Source organism: Camelina sativa, chromosome 13 (assembly GCF_000633955.1).
Source record: "Camelina sativa cultivar DH55 chromosome 13, Cs, whole genome shotgun sequence".
NCBI lineage: Eukaryota > Viridiplantae > Streptophyta > Magnoliopsida > Brassicales > Brassicaceae > Camelina > Camelina sativa.
Genome location: NC_025697.1, coordinates 13,636,521 through 13,656,793, shown reverse-complemented (window position 1 = coordinate 13,656,793; position 20,273 = coordinate 13,636,521). Strand labels below are relative to the sequence as shown.

General features: G+C 40.1%; 3 protein-coding genes across 4 annotated transcripts; 1 reads left to right on the top strand and 2 right to left on the bottom strand.

Annotated features, from left to right (window-relative positions):
- On the bottom strand, positions 19-853 carry LOC104736683 (heavy metal-associated isoprenylated plant protein 27). Its single transcript, XM_010456710.2, has 3 exons — positions 695-853; positions 534-609; positions 19-446 (listed from the first exon to the last, which is right to left on the bottom strand). The coding sequence occupies exons 1-3, from the start codon at positions 704-706 to the stop codon at positions 193-195; spliced, it is 342 nt and encodes a 113-aa protein (XP_010455012.1). The 5' UTR covers positions 707-853; the 3' UTR covers positions 19-192.
- On the top strand, positions 8,766-10,177 carry LOC104736681 (probable germin-like protein subfamily 2 member 5). The gene is made up of 2 exons (XM_010456707.2): positions 8,766-8,920; positions 9,393-10,177. The coding sequence occupies exons 1-2, from the start codon at positions 8,806-8,808 to the stop codon at positions 9,926-9,928; spliced, it is 651 nt and encodes a 216-aa protein (XP_010455009.1). The 5' UTR covers positions 8,766-8,805; the 3' UTR covers positions 9,929-10,177.
- On the bottom strand, positions 10,007-13,533 carry LOC109124632 (glutamate--tRNA ligase, cytoplasmic-like). 2 transcript variants are annotated; one of them, XM_010456708.2, is made up of 7 exons: positions 13,247-13,532; positions 13,060-13,159; positions 12,805-12,958; positions 12,472-12,716; positions 11,008-11,850; positions 10,453-10,920; positions 10,007-10,365 (listed from the first exon to the last, which is right to left on the bottom strand). In XM_010456708.2, exons 1-7 carry the CDS (start codon positions 13,387-13,389, stop codon positions 10,156-10,158), a joined length of 2,163 nt encoding a protein of 720 aa, XP_010455010.1. In that variant the 5' UTR covers positions 13,390-13,532; the 3' UTR covers positions 10,007-10,155. The 2 variants fall into 2 exon arrangements, with proteins under 2 accessions (XP_010455010.1, XP_010455011.1); XM_010456709.2 differs by lacking the exon at positions 12,472-12,716 and having other exon boundaries at positions 11,008-12,095; positions 13,247-13,533.

The window sequence follows — 20,273 nt, the reverse complement described above, 5'->3', positions numbered from 1 at the left end:
GTGATGTAAAAGCAAGACTCCACGTCAAATTATGATGATATTAGCACTAGTTTCAGATAACAGGAGGGGTGCCAATAACACAAAGATTCATCACATAGCCAAATAACTGAAATGTTTACATGAAGGAATTATTTTACTGACTAAAGATTACAAGATTTTACATGAAGACTATATAAGAGATGGAGACAGGATTTAAACAATGGTGCAGCCGCTTCCGCTCTCATAGCTACTAACTGTTACCATGTCACAGGGGGTGTAGTAGTAGTAAGGGAAACAAGGATCCTTCTTGGGGTCTGGTTTTGGATCTGGTTTTTTCGGTGGTCCAACACTGATAACTACTGGTTTCTGTTTAATCTTCTTAAGCTGTTCTGCTACGCATACCGGATCCATAGTACCCACCACGGTTAGTATGCTCTTCTCTTGATCCAGTGAAACATGATTCACACCTGCATTCAAATCTCTCATCTTATAATTGCATCTCCTATATATCAATAGGTTTAGTAACAAGTTCTTTTAAAATTAAAATATCATACCTTCTAGCTCTGCAACGGCCTCCATGATTGCACGTTTGCATTTCTCACAGTCGATATCCACTTTGATCTCAATTTTCTGCACAAAACCGAATGATTCAAGAAAAGAAAAGAAGAAACTCGGATTCGTTTCTGTATAAGTAGTATGAGCATATGATTTTTACCTTAGTCGTCATGATGGAGAGATTAACCGGGAAGGATATGGATTATGGGATTTAGATATGATTAGAGTAGAAGAAACTAGAAAGATATATAGAGAGAGATAGATGAAGCATTCACTCGAGTTCTTATTGTTTTCATTTCTCAACACCTTCCTTTATTATATGAAACATCTTTGTAACTGCTTGAGGTTAAAATATAAGCGACTTGACTTCTATTAAGTCTTTCTCCCAAACTCTTGCGTCAACTCTAGTTATATGTTCGTAATCTATACATATGTTTAAAAACATTATATTTAAATATCTACACGTTGATATATACATCTAATATGGACTCAACTTGAACTCTTAGATTTTATCCATGAGGGATTTTGTTAGTCCCAAGTCTTAAATCTCTTTGTTTGCTTCTTTAACCAAAAAAACAAATACTACAGTTGACGAAGTAAACTATTTGTTTTTTGGTTAAAGAAGTAAACAAAGACGGTTTCCCCCGCTGTTGTTGAGTTTGGGAAAGTAAGGAAGGTGCAGATGGTTTTACGGCGGTCAGATGACCGGGACGACGACCAGAGAGGTTGGAGAATAAGGTTGTGGCTATGGTGGGTGAATCAGTCCTAACTAAGGAAAGGAATCTTCAGGAAATTCCGGTTACTAAAAATAAGGGGAATATCGTGATGGCTAACAGATTTGATAGGTTGGATGATGATATGATCTCAGAGGAGATAAGGGAAGTTGTGATTTCGGAGGAAGGAAATAAAGAAAATGTCGATTTAGGTATTAACTCGAGTATGAGTCGGAGTTTTCCCCATGCTAAGGCAGGTAGTTTTATGGGCTTTACAGGGAAAGGTAGTGGAGGCCCACGAAATGGTCCTTTGGAGAAACGGGTTGGTAATAAGTCAGTTTAGCGTAATGGGCCACGTAGAAAATCAACTAAGGTGAATAGGCCCATGAGAGGCCTTGTCTTTGGCCCTACACGCGGAGAAGTGGAACTCTCTGCATCTGGCAAACGTTTACGAGTCGATAAAGCTAGTTCTGGGAGAACTGGGGATCTCATTTTGCGGGATAAAGATGAATCACTGGCGGAGACAAATTCTACGCCTTCCGAGTCAAGGGATATGGATGTTACTCATAATGGAGTGGGTGAGGATTTGGCGAGGAGGGGTTTGGTTGTGCATCAGGATCCACCGGATGGAGTGGTGGACTCTGGGATCGCATAATGTTGGTCCCCGGTAATTCTGCTTTGCTGCTGTGAATCGATAATGAATATTATTTTATGGAATTGCCGGGGGGCTAATAAACCTAATTTCCAGAGATCAATTAGATATATGCTGAAGAAAAACTCGATTGATATGTTGGCTTTGTTCGAAACACATGCTGGAGGTGATCGGGCGGTTCATATTTGCCAGAATTTAGGTTTTGAACACTCTTATCGAGTGGATGCAAAGGGGCAAAGTGGTGGCTTATGGGTGTTGTGGAGGGGGAGTATTGGGGATGTTGACATTGTGGAGTCCTCAAATCAGTTTGTCCATGCGAGGGTTAAGAATGGGACAAAGGTGGTTCATGTGATTGATGTCTATGTGGCTCCTACAGTTGGTAGAAGAAGTGGATTGTGCGAGGCGCTTAGTCAGTCAATACATGGTGTGGAAGAGCCTGTTATTATGGGAGGAGATTATAATACCATTGTCAGATTGGATGAAAGGACTGGTGGTAATGGGAGACTGTCTCCTGATTCGCTTGCCTTTGGAGAGTGGATTAATGCAAATTCGTTAATTGATATGGGGTTTAAAGGGAACATATATACTTGGCGGCATGGAAGGGTGGCTGAGACTTTTATCGCGAAACATTTGGACAGAATTTTGTGTTGTCCTCAAGCCCGTCTCAAGTGGCAGGAAGCGGTGGTCTCACACTTGCCTTTTATGGCATCTGATCATGCCCCTCTTTACTTGCAGTTGTGTCCAGAGGTGAAAGGTAACCCGTAGAGGCGTCCGTTTCGTTTTGAGGCTGCATGGTTGAGTCATAGAGGTTTCAAAGAGTTGGTGTCTACATCTTGGAATTGGGAGTTGACGACACCGGAGGCTCTACAGAGGTTGACAACCATTTTGCAGAAGTGGAACAGGGAAGTGTTTGGTGATATCAAAAGACGTAAGGATACTCTGATTCATGACATAAAAGTTCTTCAAGATCAACTGGAACTGAACCAAACTGATGCCTTGTTATTCGAGGAGGATAGATTGATGAAGGAACTTGATGTGGTTTTAGAACAAGAGGAAGTTCTTTGGTACCAGAAGTCGAGGGAAAAATGGATAGTGTTGGGAGACAGGAACTCAACGTTCTTTCACACGTCTACCATAATTAGAAGACGACGAAATCGGATTGAGTCACTAAAGGATGCTGCAGGACATTGGGTCTCGGATACAGAGGACTTAGAACGTATGGTCGTTGAGTTTTACAAGCGATTATACTCACTAGAGGATGTGGATGCGGTGGTCCATAGTTTACCGCAAAATGGTTTTGCGCGCCTGTCTCAGTCGGAGTTAACTGCTCTTAATAGACCTTTCTCGGCTGCTGAAGTGGAGTTTGTTATCAGGTGTATGGGGAAGTATAAGGCTCCTGGGCCTGATGGCTTCCAGCCTATTTTTTATCAACATTGCTGGGATATGGTCGGTACATCAGTGACTCGCTTTGTCTTAGATTTCTTTGAGATAGGGGTGCTCCCACGGGAGTTAAATGATGCTTTGGTGGTACTCATTGCTAAGGTGGTAAAACCAGAGAATATGGCGCAGTTCAGACCAATCAGCTTGTGTAATGTTCTGTTCAAGATAATTACGAAGATGATGGTGTTGAGACTTAAGACAGTTATGCCAAAGCTCATTGGACCAGCTCAAGCCAGTTTTATCCCTGGTCGCTTAAGTACTGATAATATCGTGATAGTTTAAGAAGCGGTTCACTCAATGCGGCGTAAGAAGGGTAGGAAGGGGTGGATGTTGCTGAAATTATACCTCGAGAAAGCATATGATCGAGTTCGGTGGGATTTTTTGGAGGATACACTAAAAGTGGCGGGTTTGTCTACGGAGTGGAGAAATTGGATACTATAGTGTATTGTTAGACCCTCAATGATGGTCTTGTGGAATGGCGAGAAGACAATACCCTTTACCCCATCATGAGGGCTTAGGCAGGGTGATCCTTTGTCCCCATATCTCTTTGTGATGTGTCTGGAGAGACTATGTCACTTGATTGAAATATTTGTTGACTTCAAGGAATGGAAACCAATCAGTTTGTCTCATGGTGGTCCCAAGTTATCACACATTTGCTTCGCGGATGATCTCATTCTCTTTGCAGAAGCATATGCGGCTCAGATTCGGATTATTCGGAAAGTGATGGAGAGTTTCTGTGTAGCATCTGGCCAAAAGGTGAGCTTGGATAAGTTTAAAATCTTTTTTTCAAAGAATGTAAACAGAGACTTGGCTAAGTTGATCAGTGATGAGAGTGGTATGTAATCCACTCAGGACCTTGGTAAGTACCTTGGGATGCCAGTATTACATAAACGTATAAACAAGGAGACCTTCGGACAGGTCCTTGAGAGGGTGAATTCACGGTTGTCGGGTTGGAAGGATCGTTTCCTAAGTTTCGCGGGGAGGTTAACACTGACTAAGGCGGTCTTGTCATCAATCCCAGTACACGCTATGAGCACAATCTCCTTGCCAAAGCATACGCTTAATAAGCTTGATCAGATTTCAAAGTCTTTTTTATGGGGAAGTACTCCGCCTAAGAGGAAACAACACCTTGTTGCGTGGAGTAGAGTTTGTACACCAAAAAATGAAGGGGGGGTTGGGGATCCGTTCTACAATGAATATGAATAAGGCCTTGTTAGCTAAGGTTGGTTGGCGTTTACTTCATGATCAGAGTAGTATGTGGGCTAGGGTGTTTCGATCAAAGTACAGAGTTGGTGATCCACATGACAAGTCATGGCTAGTTGTTAAGAGCCACTGGTCATCAACATGGCGTAGTGTGAGTATAGGACTACGAGAAGTGGTGATGCCAGGATTAAGTTGGATCATAGGAGATGGGAGGGAGATACGCTTTTGGCTGGATAAATGGTTAGCTAATAAGCCTCTTATAGACATGCTGGTTGGTGAGCCCCCAATGGGTTATAAGAATGTAAGAGCCTGTGAAGCTTGGCGTAATGGTATGGGGTGGAGTGACTCGCTGATATTGAGATACTTAACAGATTGTGCTAAGTTGCAACTACGAGCAGTGGTCATTGATAACGTGACTGGAGCATCAGATCGGTTATCATGGGGAGGTAGTCTTGATGGCAGATTCTCGGTTCAATCTGCTTATGCTGTCCTGACCAGGAATGATAAACCTCGCCAGGATATGACGCTGTTTTCACGCGGTTATGGAAGGTCAAAGCTCCAGAACGTGTGCGTACGTTTTTATGGTTGATTGGGAATCAGGCTTTGATGACGAACACAGAAAGATATCGACGACATCTCTGTGATACGGCAGTATGTCAGGTATGTAAAGGTGGTTTTGAGAGTATAATACATGTCCTTAGGGATTGNCTTCAAGGAATGGAAACCAATCAGTTTGTCTCATGGTGGTCCCAAGTTATCACACATTTGCTTCGCGGATGATCTCATTCTCTTTGCAGAAGCATTTGTGGCTCAGATTCGGATTATTCGGAAAGTGATGGAGAGTTTCTGTGTAGCATCTGGCCAAAAGGTGAGCTTGGATAAGTTTAAAATCTTTTTTTCAAAGAATGTAAACAGAGACTTGGCTAAGTTGATCAGTGATGAGAGTGGTATGTAATCCACTCAGGACCTTGGTAAGTACCTTGGGATGCCAGTATTACATAAACGTATAAACAAGGAGACCTTCGGACAGGTCCTTGAGAGGGTGAATTCACGGTTGTCGGGTTGGAAGGATCGTTTCCTAAGTTTCGCGGGGAGGTTAACACTGACTAAGGCGGTCTTGTCATCAATCCCAGTACACGCTATGAGCACAATCTCCTTGCCAAAGCATACGCTTAATAAGCTTGATCAGATTTCAAAGTCTTTTTTATGGGGAAGTACTCTGGCTAAGAGGAAACAACACCTTGTTGCGTGGAGTAGAGTTTGTACACCAAAAAATGAAGGGGGGGTTGGGGATCCGTTCTACAATGAATATGAATAAGGCCTTGTTAGCTAAGGTTGGTTGGCGTTTACTTCATGATCAGAGTAGTATGTGGGCTAGGGTGTTTCGATCAAAGTACAGAGTTGGTGATCCACATGACAAGTCATGGCTAGTTGTTAAGAGCCACTGGTCATCAACATGGCGTAGTGTGAGTATAGGACTACGAGAAGTGGTGATGTCAGGATTAAGTTGGATCATAGGAGATGGGAGGGAGATACGCTTTTGGCTGGATAAATGGTTAGCTAATAAGCCTCTTATAGACATGCTGGTTGGTGAGCCCCCAATGGGTTATAAGAATGTAAGAGCCTGTGAAGCTTGGCGTAATGGTATGGGGTGGAGTGACTCGCTGATATTGAGATACTTAACAGATTGTGCTAAGTTGCAACTACGAGCAGTGGTCAGATCGGTTATCATGGGGACGTAGTCTTGATGGTAGATTCTCGGTTCAATCTGCTTATCTTGTCCTGACCAGGAATGATAAACCTTGCCAGGATATGACGCTGTTTTTCACGCGGTTATGGAAGGTCAAAGCTCCAGAACGTGTGCGTACGTTTTTATGGTTGGTTGGGAATCAGGCTTTGATGACGAATACAGAAAGATATCGACGACATCTCTGTGATACGGCAATATGTCAGGTATGTAAAGGTGGTTTTGAGAGTATAATACATGTCCTTAGGGATTGTCCAGTAATATCAGGGGTTTGGAGGCGCCTTCTCTCTCCGCGCCAAATGCCTTTTTANTAGCTAAGGTTGGTTGGCGTTTACTTCATGATCAGAGTAGTATGTGGGCTAGGGTGTTTCGATCAAAGTACAGAGTTGGTGATCCACATGACAAGTCATGGCTAGTTGTTAAGAGCCACTGGTCATCAACATGGCGTAGTGTGAGTATAGGACTACGAGAAGTGGTGATGTCAGGATTAAGTTGGATCATAGGAGATGGGAGGGAGATACGCTTTTGGCTGGATAAATGGTTAGCTAATAAGCCTCTTATAGACATGCTGGTTGGTGAGCCCCCAATGGGTTATAAGAATGTAAGAGCCTGTGAAGCTTGGCGTAATGGTATGGGGTGGAGTGACTCGCTGATATTGAGATACTTAACAGATTGTGCTAAGTTGCAACTACGAGCAGTGGTCAGATCGGTTATCATGGGGACGTAGTCTTGATGGTAGATTCTCGGTTCAATCTGCTTATCTTGTCCTGACCAGGAATGATAAACCTTGCCAGGATATGACGCTGTTTTTCACGCGGTTATGGAAGGTCAAAGCTCCAGAACGTGTGCGTACGTTTTTATGGTTGGTTGGGAATCAGGCTTTGATGACGAATACAGAAAGATATCGACGACATCTCTGTGATACGGCAATATGTCAGGTATGTAAAGGTGGTTTTGAGAGTATAATACATGTCCTTAGGGATTGTCCAGTAATATCAGGGGTTTGGAGGCGCCTTCTCTCTCCGCGCCAAATGCCTTTTTATTTTGGTTCCTCAATTCTGGAGTGGATGTTTACTCAGTTGGGAGATAATGTGGAACAGGAGGGTTACTCCTGGGCTACGCAGTTTGTGGTGGTGATATGGTGGGCTTGGAAGTGGCGGTGTGGGAACATTTTCGAGAGTACGGCACTGTGTCGGGATAGAGTTTGTTTCCTTAAGGACTGGGCCAAGGAGGTGTATGATTCTTTCTTGGCTGAGGTAGGTGGAAGAGTGCGATCGAATAGAGGGATGAGGATGATCGCATGGTCTCCTCCGAGCTTAGGATGGGTTAAGCTGAATACGGATGGCGCATCGCATGGGAATCCGGGTTTGGCTACAACTGGTGGTGTGTTGCGAGATAGTGATGACGCCTGGATTGGAGGTTTTGCTTTTAATATTGGTATATGCACTGCTCCGTTGGCGGAACTCCGGGGAGTTTATTATGGGTTGTATATTGCTTGGGAGAAGGGTATAACGCGTGTGGAGTTGGAAGTAGATTCAGAACTGGTGGTGGGTTTCTTAACGACAGGGATTGAGGTCTCTCATCTGTTGTCTTTCCTAGTACGTTTGTGCTATGGTTTTATCTCAAGGAACTGGATAGTCCGTATTGGTCATTGTGTATAGGGAGGCTAACCGTCTTGCAGATGGCTTAGCTAACTATGCGTTTTCGCTTCCATTAGGTTTTCATTCATTTGTTTTATGTTCAGAACCAGTCTGTTCTATTGTTTTGCAGGACTCGGTTGGGTTTTCTTTTTCACGGTCTGTTTGTTTGTAATTTTCTTTTCTTATGAATAAATTGAGAGACATTGTCTCTCCTCGCTTACCAAAAAAAAAAGTTTTATTAACATAGTAATATACTGTACTAGACGATGACAATGACATTTTAACGGACAATCCCTGTCGGCCTTTATCGATCGGTCATAATCCGGTTTAGTTTGAATCCGACATAAGATGAAACCTTCTACAAACCAGACTGTGTTTTATACAGATCTCCCCGGTTTGGTTAAGGTGTAAGTTTTGGATTCAGTTTGACCAAAACAAAACTTATTGATGCAAGTTGTTTTTTAAACCAAAACTTACTTAACGAAATAACCAGCCAACTTCTAGTTTCTTGTGTTTGGTGGCTTGGAGATTACTAATTTCCAGGAAGATAAGTTATTTTAGGTGAGTTTCCTCGGACGGTGCTAAACTACACCATAATTAAAGATTAGATGTCTCTATTTCTACAATAAACAACCCTGTTAATCACAACTTCCCCACCTCAAATGTTAAGCACACTTAAAACTTATTTTTGGCTAAATTAAGGGGCTACAACCAACCTTTAACAATTTGCCTAATAATAAACGTTTCAAAAGCTTCTCCATATCTATAAGAACACCAAAATTAAAGCTTCTCTGTTCGTGAATTTATTTTCTTGTTTATAAATTCATCAAAAACAATCTCTTTTTTAAATAAATAACAACAACAACAACAACAATAATGGCCTCTATGACGACCAATTTTGTTGTTGTTGTTGTCACCATGTTCGTCGCAGCCGTGGCCATTGCGGAATGTGAGATGCTTCAAGATGTTTGTGTTGCTGATTTGTCCAATGGTATTTTTACTTACCCCAATAACCACATTTTGCTTTGAGCTCTTTTGTTTATTCATAAACAACTCAAGATTTTTTTATATAAACAATTTCCACAGGATATTATGTTTCGTCTCCCTAGCTGCTTGCTTAGAAAAACATCATATCTTTAAGAAATGTGACACCAATTGTGATATTTTGTAACGAAATCTTCTCATTTGTATCATACTTTATTTATATTTTTGATTTACTATTATATTATTCAAGACTTTCTTGGAAATTTATCATGACTTTTATAAATGATATAGTATTTGTCAAAATGTTAAAATAAAAGTTAGGTGGACAACACATGATTGAAATCTTCAAACATTCTTTTTCAATAGTATCATATCAACATATAAATTTGAAGTAGCCTACACTTCCTGTTTTTTTTTTTTTTTGTTCTTGTCAAAATTTCTTTAATTTTGTTTGTTTATTTTCTTTTGACAAAATGAAGCGGTCAAGGTCAACGGATACACTTGCAAGGACTCAACACAAATGACACCGGAAGACTTCTACTTCCAAGGCTTAGCTTCCGCTGCTGCCACTAACACCTCTACCGGCTCAGTCGTGACCGGAGCCAACGTAGAAAAGCTACCAGGACTCAACACCCTCGGCCTCTCCATGTCACGCATCGATTACGCCCCAAACGGCCTAAACCCGCCTCATGTCCACCCACGGGCCTCCGAGATCATTTTCGTCCTTGAGGGTCAGCTCTACGTCGGCTTCGTAACAACCGCCGGAAAACTTATGGCCAAACACATTAACAAAGGAGATATTTTCGTCTTCCCCAAGGGACTCCTCCATTTCCAAAAGAACGTTGCCAACACTCCAGCATCTGTAATCGCAGCCTTCGATAGCCAATTGCCCGGAACACAATCAATTGTCGCCTCTCTCTTTGGAGCTCTTCCCGATGACATTCTCGTTAAGTCATTTCAGCTCAAAACCAAACAGGTTCAGAGGATCAAATCCAGATACCCAGCCAAGAAATGAGTTTGTTTTTGGTCTCAAAATGTAAACACTAAGCAAAGAAGAATGAATGAAGATAAAGTTTGCAACTTTAAAACTAAATGAGATGAAAAATTTAAGCAAAGAACTGATAAAAGCTCTGTTTTCATTGTCTTAAAACCCTAACGAGCAAATTTCTCAACACAAATGTTCATAAAATGGGAAAATCAAAAATAGAGTATTTTTTTTTCTTCTGTGCCACGTTTCATTCATCACTTAGCCGCTCTACCATCTGGAATAGAGAATAGGACAATGGGCTTAGACGATTTGACAAAAGGCACATCACATCTGAAATAGCCTTTCCTCTCAAGCTGAATCACATCTCCACATTTTAGATTCCTCATATTCGAATCACCAAGTGCCAATGTTTCCTTCTTAGTGTTAGGATTCACAAAGTCAGCAACTTCATCATCATCTTCCAGCTGTGTTGCAGCAAACAAAAAAAAGAAAGAGATCAGTGATCTTGAGAGAGAGAACAATAATGTAGAGATGTACTGACCGAGTCTTACCTTCTTCTTGGTGATTAGATAATCAAACTCTGTTAATGTGAGATTAACCAATTCATTGGTGTCAGGAAGCCATGTGAGCTTCAGCTTTGTAGTCTTTACAGATCCTTGGAGATTCAGAACGCCAGATAACGCAGTGACATGACCCTCCTCGTCCTTTGTGATTTCTTTTACTATGGCATTTCCCCAATCCATCAAAGTTACTTCCTCACCAACAGATATCGCACTCGCATCAGCTTCCTCCATCCAAATGCTCTTGGTGAAAGTGGTTGCCTTTTCTCCAGCACCTTCGAATTTCTTGTGCTTTGGTATCATGCGAACAAACGGCTCATCAGGACCATCCGTTAAGGTAAATAGTACACGACGCTCTGCAATCACAGCCGTGTGTCTAGGGCACACAGGATCAATTATTCTTTTATTAATAGACCAAAGTTTGTCCCATTCCATCAAATTTAGATTCTTTGAAGCCCCCTGGAAAAGTTAAAAAACATCAACAGATATATTATTACAGATCACTCGAAAGAGACAAGCAAGAACGCAAAAGAAAGAAAGGCTTACCTGCTCGAGAATGAACTGAATCAGAGCCTCAATTTTCAAACCTCTACGAACAATTCCTTGGACTGTCGGGAAGCGTGGATCATCCCACCCATCAACCAACTTACTCTGGACAAACCAGAGAAGCTTGCGCTTACTGAGAAGTGTAAAAACGAGATTTAACCGGCTGAACTCATAAAGCTGAACCTGTCGCATTCCCATGTCATCCAGAACTTTAAAGTACTGAGCATTCCGGTCATGATACTCACTAGACCTAAGGGCATGCGTTATACCTTCAAGGGAATCAACAAACGGACAAGCAAAGTCATATGTTGGATATATCTTATACTTTTCCCCGATACGGTGGTGAGACATAGGATTGCATCGATAATAAACCGGGTCACGCATGGCTTTGTTGGGATCTTGCATGTTGAATTTCCCGCGTACGCAGCACTGTAAGCCTCTCTCACTTCCCTTAATCATTTCCTTCCATAGCTTCAAATTCTCATCGACGCTATGATTCCTGCATTTCGAATCAATACCATCCATCCTCTCTTTCTGCATCTGCTCCCTCGGCGTGTCGTCAACATACGCCTTGCCCTCACGCATCAGTTTTTCCGCCATTTCCATCAGTTCAGGAAAGTAGTCTGAAGTGTATGTCACTTTCTCATACTTGATTCCCAAGGTCCCAATATCTTTCACAAGATTATCCACAAACTCACTGCTTTCTTTAGCAGGGTTAGTATCATCAAAACGCACAATCACTTCCCCTTGGTAACGCTCAGCAAAATACTTGTTCAGCAACGCAGCCTTGGCATGTCCAATGTGAAGGTAACCACTTGGCTCAGGAGCAAACCGAAGTCGAACCTTTCCAATCTCTGCTTCCGGCAAGTCCACTTCAGGTTTGCTTTTATCCTGTGCATCTGCTTTCGTAGCTTGTTGGCTGTCTTTAGACTTTGGTGCAGCCACAGGCTTCCCTGAGCCTTTCTTCACATATGTTGCTAAAACCTTGTTAAGCAGCTCGCTGTACTCGTCTAAAATCGAATTGAACCATCTAACCAAACTCTGATACTTTTTCGATTTCCTCAAACTTTCCCATCTTTGGCCAGTTCCTACCAAATAGTTCAACTAAATCAGGCTTCAAATACAGAGAAACTCATACCAAACTCATAACAAAGATAAATGAAATTAATTTTAAACCTGCAAGAGCTGACCAAATAGCAACATCAGCAATGGAAAGAGAATGGCCAACAAGAAACGTGCGACACTCAAGATACTTATCAACACGACCACAAGCATTCTCAAACTCTGAACCAGAGGAGAAGACAGAAGCGTAATCTACCCACTCATCAATCTGATTAATCAATCACACACAAGAAAGGATTTAGCAATTTTACACTAGAAGAAGATTCATACTATGATTAATAAATAGATAACTTCCATGAATCGAGAGACCTGGGAAGAATCAAAAGCATCGTGNAGTCGAACCTTTCCAATCTCTGCTTCCGGCAAGTCCACTTCAGGTTTGCTTTTATCCTGTGCATCTGCTTTCGTAGCTTGTTGGCTGTCTTTAGACTTTGGTGCAGCCACAGGCTTCCCTGAGCCTTTCTTCACATATGTTGCTAAAACCTTGTTAAGCAGCTCGCTGTACTCGTCTAAAATCGAATTGAACCATCTAACCAAACTCTGATACTTTTTCGATTTCCTCAAACTTTCCCATCTTTGGCCAGTTCCTACCAAATAGTTCAACTAAATCAGGCTTCAAATACAGAGAAACTCATACCAAACTCATAACAAAGATAAATGAAATTAATTTTAAACCTGCAAGAGCTGACCAAATAGCAACATCAGCAATGGAAAGAGAATGGCCAACAAGAAACGTGCGACACTCAAGATACTTATCAACACGACCACAAGCATTCTCAAACTCTGAACCAGAGGAGAAGACAGAAGCGTAATCTACCCACTCATCAATCTGATTAATCAATCACACACAAGAAAGGATTTAGCAATTTTACACTAGAAGAAGATTCATACTATGATTAATAAATAGATAACTTCCATGAATCGAGAGACCTGGGAAGAATCAAAAGCATCGTGGCCGTAGAAACCAGGAAGCTTGTTAGCTGATCGACCAACATATCGAAGAAGAACAGTGGTTCCACTCAATTGCCTCCTGAAAAATCAAGAATTTGAAGACAAAGGGTCAAACTTTCCGAGAAAGAAGAAGAAGTAATCAGACAGAGAAAAAAAAGGAAAGTACCCGTCGGAGAAGACGAAAGAAGCGACGGTAGCTGCGGCGGCGGCGGAGGAATCGATAGTTACCGGAGAGGCAGAGAGAGAAAGAGCAACGATGACTGAAAGTGGTGGATTTTCCGGTGGGAACGAAAGCTTCATCCCATCCATCTGTGAGATCTGAATCCAAATCCACGAAGTGAAGATCAGAAGATATATGATTATGAGGAAAAAGGTTAGGGTTGAGAGACGAAGACGATGAGGACTAATAAGGGGGAGAAGAGCTATGTGAGACTGGTTCAGAGAAGACAAGAAAAGTGGCTGAAGTCGTAGAGACTCTGCCTCAAAGGGAGTCTTTACTGTCTTTCACTATTAATAAGGAACGTTGTCGTTTAAGTTTTTGGGATATAAACAAGAGAACTAGGTTGAACGGAATTATTACATAAAAAGAACCGGATTATTGTCACTTCACAATTCACATTGTTCACAACTAGGGATATTCTGGTGGGTAAAAAAACTCAATATGACATGAACCCGAAAAAAACTCAATCAGAAAAAACTTGAATTTAAAAAACCCAAACGGGTTTTAAGTCTTGTGGGTAAATCTAAATGGGTTTTAATTTTTGTGGGTAAACCCATGGGTATCCATATTTTTTTTGCTTTTTGTTTTTTTCTGAATTTATATGTATTTGTTATTTATATATAAAATAATAAATTGTAAATCAAACAAAATAAACACAATTCACCATTTTAACTCAATAAAACATTGATTTACACTTTTTTTTTAAAAAAAACTGAATGATATAAAGTAAGATGGGAGAGAATTTAAAATATAAAGTAAGAAACCAAAATTAAGATTCATAAAATTAAAACTTGAATTGGGTAAGAAGAACCAATTGAGAATTAGGGTTCATATGCTCATGTTTCAATTTTTTTTAGGTGAAAAAGATGATATGAAGTCCTTTTAATATAAAGTGTTTAAAAAACTTGTGGGTACCCATAACCCGATAGGGTAAACCCGTGTAAGACTATCCTATTTTGGGTACCCGCCCATTTTTTACCAGTTTTTTTTTACTGAAAAACGGGTCCGGAAACCCTATATTAAACATGGGTTTCGGGTACCCAATGGGTTTTAAACCACTTTTAACATCCCTATTCACAACCGCGTGAATTATCCGGAGAATTTCTTTTAATAATTTTTAAAAAATGTAACTTGTGTCTTTTACGCTTTTTTTAATAAGTTTTAATTAATATTTAGATTTTATAAGTTTAGATCATTGTATTTTTGTGTTTGGTACCCTTTATGATTGACATAACAGCTCTCATTAACTTATTTGATATCAGATTAAATTTTAAAACCTAATAAGTTCAAGTTTTGTCACTAGGTTAATTTGATATTAAATCAAAATTTAGTATATTATTTTTTTCATGGGATATATTACGGATTGAAACCTAGTATAATATTATTAGGTGTGATTTATCTTATACTAGGTAAGGATCCGCCCGATATGTGGGTTTCAAATTTTGTAAATAAAACTAAATTTAATAAAAATATATTAAAATTTATTGTACATTATAATTTTATTTTGTTATAATACACTGATTTATATCCATATAAAAATCTTTTATGTATGTTACCATTAAAAGTGTATTTTTACACCTAGATATATTGTATGTTACCAATATATTATTTACCACCACCTAGAAAATGTCTATATGAACAAAATTAAGCCAACTATTATATGTCTCTTTACTTTCACTTTAGCATAGTTTCTTTAGTCACTAAAATTATTGGCTCAAAAAACATTTTGAATAAAAATAAATTACATCACAATAGTGTATGACTAACCAATAGACAGAACCTCGGTTTTGCCCCCTCCCTTATAGAGAGAACACTGCGTCAAACCTCCTCTACCATGGAGAAAACCTTTGTTCTGCCTTCCTCCATTAGGGAGATAAACTAGCGTCCAACCTCCCATGCATTCCTCCCTTAGGGAGATAACCTTGCGTCGAACCTCCTCCACCATAAAGAGAACCTCGGCTCTGCCCTCCTCCTGTGTAGAGAGAACATTTTCACGTCTTTTAGCTATCTCAAAGTAGTTTGCTCCAGCAACCAATGAAACTTAAGACCCTTTTCCAACGTCACAAATTTTTTTGATAATAACTAATGTTAAATTTTCCAATGTATTTTATAGAAGTTTCTTTGACATACCATGACGTAGCTTCTGTCTCCGAGCTCCTATAGATCTATCAACAACGATTTATCTTTTCCAATCTATTTATGTTTGTTGTAGGTTTGTGTTTGGTTAGCTTATTTTATCCAACCATTAGGTTGATAACCTTCTCGTCTTTATCACCTTTTGAGATTGAACGAATGGTAACAATTATGTTTGCACAAAAAATGGTCTATGACCAATCAATCAAGATTGAGAAATTAGAAGAAAATTAATTTGATATAATTAATGAAATAATAAAAAATTATAAGCACGGTAATATAAGAATCTCAAATAATTCAAAGATGAAAATATAAACTAAATAAAACAATCAAAACTACTACAATTTTTTTTTAAAAACAGCATTAGAAAAAGAAGATGCATATATGAATCTTCCATTTTTTGTTGGGTCAACATATTAATCTTACCTATTCCAAACTTAAAAGGTAGAAAGTAGGAGTATATTTTGGTTTTGAAAAATAAGGAAAGTTTGTCTTTCCATTAAAAAAGTTTGACCAATAAAACAAAGTTGAAAGTAATATATTTAAATAAATTATTTTGTTAGATGAATAATATGAGACGATCTATGTTTATATAGAAGTGAGTATTTACATTTTTTAGAATTAATAATTTTCTGTATATTTTCCTTAATCCCTTTTCTATCTTATGAGAAAATTTATTCCAATGAGCTCATTATTTTTCTAAAAAAATTTTGCTTCCCACTTTCTTGTAAGAAGTACTATCGTTCGACGATAAGAACGCTTTCTGTTTAGTTGATCTAGTGTTATATAGTCTCTGTTATTATTTTGCATTTGTGTATTCATCTTTTTTTATCCTACCTGTCCTTCAAATTAATAGAAATAATAATAACACCGTGAGAAATTTGTTAATTCCAAAAACCTTAGTTATTATGCATAAGAAATTTTGTTAACACCTCAAAGTCAAAGATTGCGTAGTATGCATTATGAAATTGAGAAACGAAACAAAATTCAAAGAAACAATGACGAAAACACGTGGTAATATCTAGGAATCTTTTTATATAGTTGATTCGATTAGTGATGAGACCATGGACAGCTCAACCAAAAAACATGGACATGAGGAGCAGATTGAACCAGAAGAAGCATTGCAGGAGCAGCTTGAACCAGAGGAAGCACCGGAGGAGCTGCTTGTACCGGAGGAAGCACTGATCGTTTCGGCGGGTCCTCTAACAAGGTCAAGATTCAGGAGGTTCAACCAAGATATCAATGGACTAATCAAGGAGCTGGATAAGAAGCAGGGAGACGTGGCTCAAACCACTTGGACGATGCTCACAGCTCAAGGTGCTCAGTAAAGGTTTAAGTGTTGCTTATGCACTATTTTTCCCTTGTCAAGTTTTGTCCCATTGGGTTTTCTTGACAAGGTTTTTAATGAGGCCTAAGTAACATTTTCAAGACCCTTTTGCTAGCCCAAGTCGTGGTCCAAGGCCAATTACAAGACTTGGCTCATTTTCACTATCTCTTTTGCATTTATTGCTTTTGTAATTTCCAAGACATTGTGCATGAGCTTGCATGAGTGTGGACTCTTGCATGTGCTCGACCTCTTGCATGCTCTTCTCTTCTCTCCTCTTCTCCTTCGTCCCCCCCCTTCTCTATTTAAACACCATGTATTTCTCTTTTGCAAATCATCAAACATTTTAATCAAAAACCTTCTTTTTACTTGTTTGATCTAAGAAGTGTGTAGTATCTTCTCAACTTGTTTACTTCTTAGTGTGTCATATCTAAGTTGTAATCAAGCCTGTAGGCTAAGAGATCTCCATCTCTCTTAGAAGTACACTTCGTTCTTCCCCTTCAATCCGCTGCAATTCCACCTCTTCACCTTCTCCGCCGTTCATCTCTCCATTTTGCTGCAACTTCCACCCATTAATCATCATCATTCCGTTCATCCCTCTTCAAGACCTTGAAAAGTGTGTCCTTGGGCATAGATCCTCACCTAGGATTCTATCATGTAGAATCAGAGCCACTTTGCAACCAGGTTTTGAGATTCCAATCGTCACTTTTTATTTTTTTCAGATATGTCGTTTATCTTGCGAGAGTTTTATAAAATGTTTTACTCGTTCCAAAATTACAAAATCAATTGTTTTCGAACCAGAAAAGAGGCTAGTATTTTTAAAAGTAGTTTTGAAAATTTTTGATTTCGTTTTCATATTTTTCCCAGATCTGTTTCCATTTGCGTGTTTTTTGGAACTATATACTTGTGGATCTTTGTTTTCTTTTCAGGTACCATGGTGACGCCGGAAGAGGAAGAGTCTTCTGCATCTAGTCCTGAAAGGAGGATCCTTAAAATCTGTCACAGAAATTGATGCAAAACTTGGCGCTCTTCACTTGAATCAAACCAACCCAGAAGCAAATCAGCATCAAAGGCAGAACCAGGAGTTTCCAAGGCCAAACGATGAGACAAGAGAGTACTACAGTCACGCCTCCTCTCACAGCAGTCAACGTAGACGACGACGAGACAGACCGCAACCTAGAGATCCTTTGGGAGGTTTAAAGTTCAAGATTCATGCCTTCCATGGAACCAGCAACCCGGATACATACTTGGAGTGGGAGCAGAAAACTGAGTTAGTCTTTGTTTGTCAAGAGGTCACCGAGGTCAACAAGGTTAAAGTTGTTGCTACTGAGTTCTACGACTATGCTTTAAGTTGGTGGGATCAGCTAGTTACCAGCCGTAGACGTACCAGAGATACACCGATCGAAACATGGAACCAGCTGAAAGCGGTCATGCGAAGAAGATTTGTGCCGAGTTACTATCACCGTGATCTTGATCAGCATTTGAGGAATTTGGTTCAAGGAAGCAAGTCTGTCGAAGAATACTTCAAGGAAATGGAAACCCTTATGGTAAGAGCCGATATTCATGAAGATGGAGAAGCTGTGATGTCACGATTCATGGGAGGTCTTAACCGAGAAATCTAAGACCTTCTAGAAACCCAACACTATGTGGAACTTGAGTAAATGCTTCACAAAGCAGTCATGTTCGAACAGCAAATCAAGAGGAAGAATTTCCGATCCAGCTACAGCACCGCCAAGACCAGCTACAGCTCAGGAAAATCAAGTTATCAAAAGGAGGACAAGCTCGGCTACCAAAAGGACTACAAGCCATTCGTCAAGCCAAAACCGATAGAAGCAGACCCGAAAGGTAAGGGTAAGGAGGTGAACACCAGGGCAAGGGATATTCGATGTTTTAAGTGTCAAGGACTTGGGCATTATGCAAGAGACTGTTCCAACAAAAGAATCATGGTCCTTAAAGACAATGGCGAGGTAGAATCTGCATATGAGCATTCAGAAAATGACTCATTGGAAGAGGGTTTGGAAGATCCTGCTAAAGGAGAGCTGCTTGTTGCTAAAAGATCTTTGAGTGTTCTAACTAAGGTTGAGGAGCAAGCAAAAAGGGAAAACTTGTTTCATACGCGATGCTTGGTCAAAGATAAGGTATGTAGTTTGATTATTGATGGTGGTAGTTGTACTAGTTAATGTTGCGAGCAGGAATATGGTGGAGAAGCTTGGATTAGAAGTGCTTAAACATCCAAAACCATATGAGCTCCAATGGCTTAACGAAAAAGGTGAGATGTCCGTCAAGGTGCCGCTTTCAATAGGTAAGTATCAAGACGAGGTCATGTGCGACATACTACCGATGGACGTCCATGGCAATCAGACCGACAAGTTGTCCACGATGGCTTCACCAATCGACACACCTTCGAACACAATGGCCGTAAAACGACTCTCATTCCAATGACGCCGCATGAAGTCTACCTAGACCAGCTTAGCATGAAACAACGGACCCTCAAAACAACCGAACCAATTGATACCAAGGGTAAAAACAAGGTAAGTCACAATAGTTTACTATTTGTTTACAAAGAAACTCTTGCTTGTTCAACTAACCCCGAACCAGTGCTACCGAGTAATATTGAGTTGGTTTTGCAAGAATATAAAGATGTGTTTCCGGAGGACAATCCCATTGGTTCACCACCAATCCGAGGGATCGAGCATCAAATCGACTTTGTGCCGGGAGCCGCTCTACCAAGCCGACCAGCTTATCGCACCAACCAAATCGAAACCAAGGAACTCGAAAGACAAGTGAACGAGCTTATGGACAAAGGACATATTAGAGAAAGCATGAGTTCATGTGTCGTTCCAGTGTTGCTAGTACCTAAGGAAGATGGGAGTTGGCGAATGTGTGTGGACTGTCGAGCCATCAACAATATTACGGTTAAGTATCGCCATCCTATCCCTAGATTAGATGATATGCTTGATGAATTGCATGGTTCTAGCATCTTTTCAAAAAAACAAGGGTTATATGAATGGTTAGTCATGCCGTTTGGGTTAACTAATGTGCCTAGTACTTTCATGAGATTGATGAATCATGTCCTTAGGAAGCATATTGGGATATTTGTTGTGGTTTATTTTGATGACATCTTGGTTTACAGCAAAAATTTGGAGGATCATGTCATGCATCTTAAACGTTTTTTAGATTTGCTTCGGAAGGAAAAACTTTATGCGAACTTTAAGAAGTGCACCTTTTGCACAGATAATCTTGTTTTCCTAGGCTTTGTTGTGAGTGCAGATGGAATCAAGGTTGATGAGGAGAAAGTCAAGGCAATTAAAGAATGGCCAAGTTATACAAATATAAGCGAGGTGAGGAGTTTTCACGGTTTAGCAGGATTCTATCGACGGTTTGTCAAAGACTTCAGTACCATTGCCGCCCCGCTTACGGAAGTCATTAAAAAGGACGTTGGATTCAAATGGGAAGTTGCACAATAAAACGCCTTCCAGGCTTTGAAAGAGAAGCTTACTAACTCTCCTGTTTTAA

Bases quoted from the DNA above. Each gene is read 5' to 3' on its own strand.
- LOC104736683 (XM_010456710.2), bottom strand. The intron at 447-533 runs GTATGATATTTT...ATTTGAATGCAG, and splicing joins GGCCGTTGCAGAGCTAGAAG to GTGTGAATCATGTTTCACTG.
- LOC104736681 (XM_010456707.2), top strand. From the start codon at position 8,806: ATGGCCTCTATGACGACCAATTTTGTTGTTGTTGTTGTCACCATGTTC. The intron at 8,921-9,392 runs GTATTTTTACTT...GACAAAATGAAG, and splicing joins TGTTGCTGATTTGTCCAATG to CGGTCAAGGTCAACGGATAC.
- LOC109124632 (XM_010456709.2), bottom strand. From the start codon at position 13,389: ATGGATGGGATGAAGCTTTCGTTCCCACCGGAAAATCCACCACTTTCA. The intron at 13,160-13,246 runs GTACTTTCCTTT...TTGATTTTTCAG, and splicing joins TCTTTCGTCTTCTCCGACGG to GAGGCAATTGAGTGGAACCA. The intron at 10,366-10,452 runs GTAAGACTCGGT...GCTGCAACACAG, and splicing joins ATCTAATCACCAAGAAGAAG to CTGGAAGATGATGATGAAGT.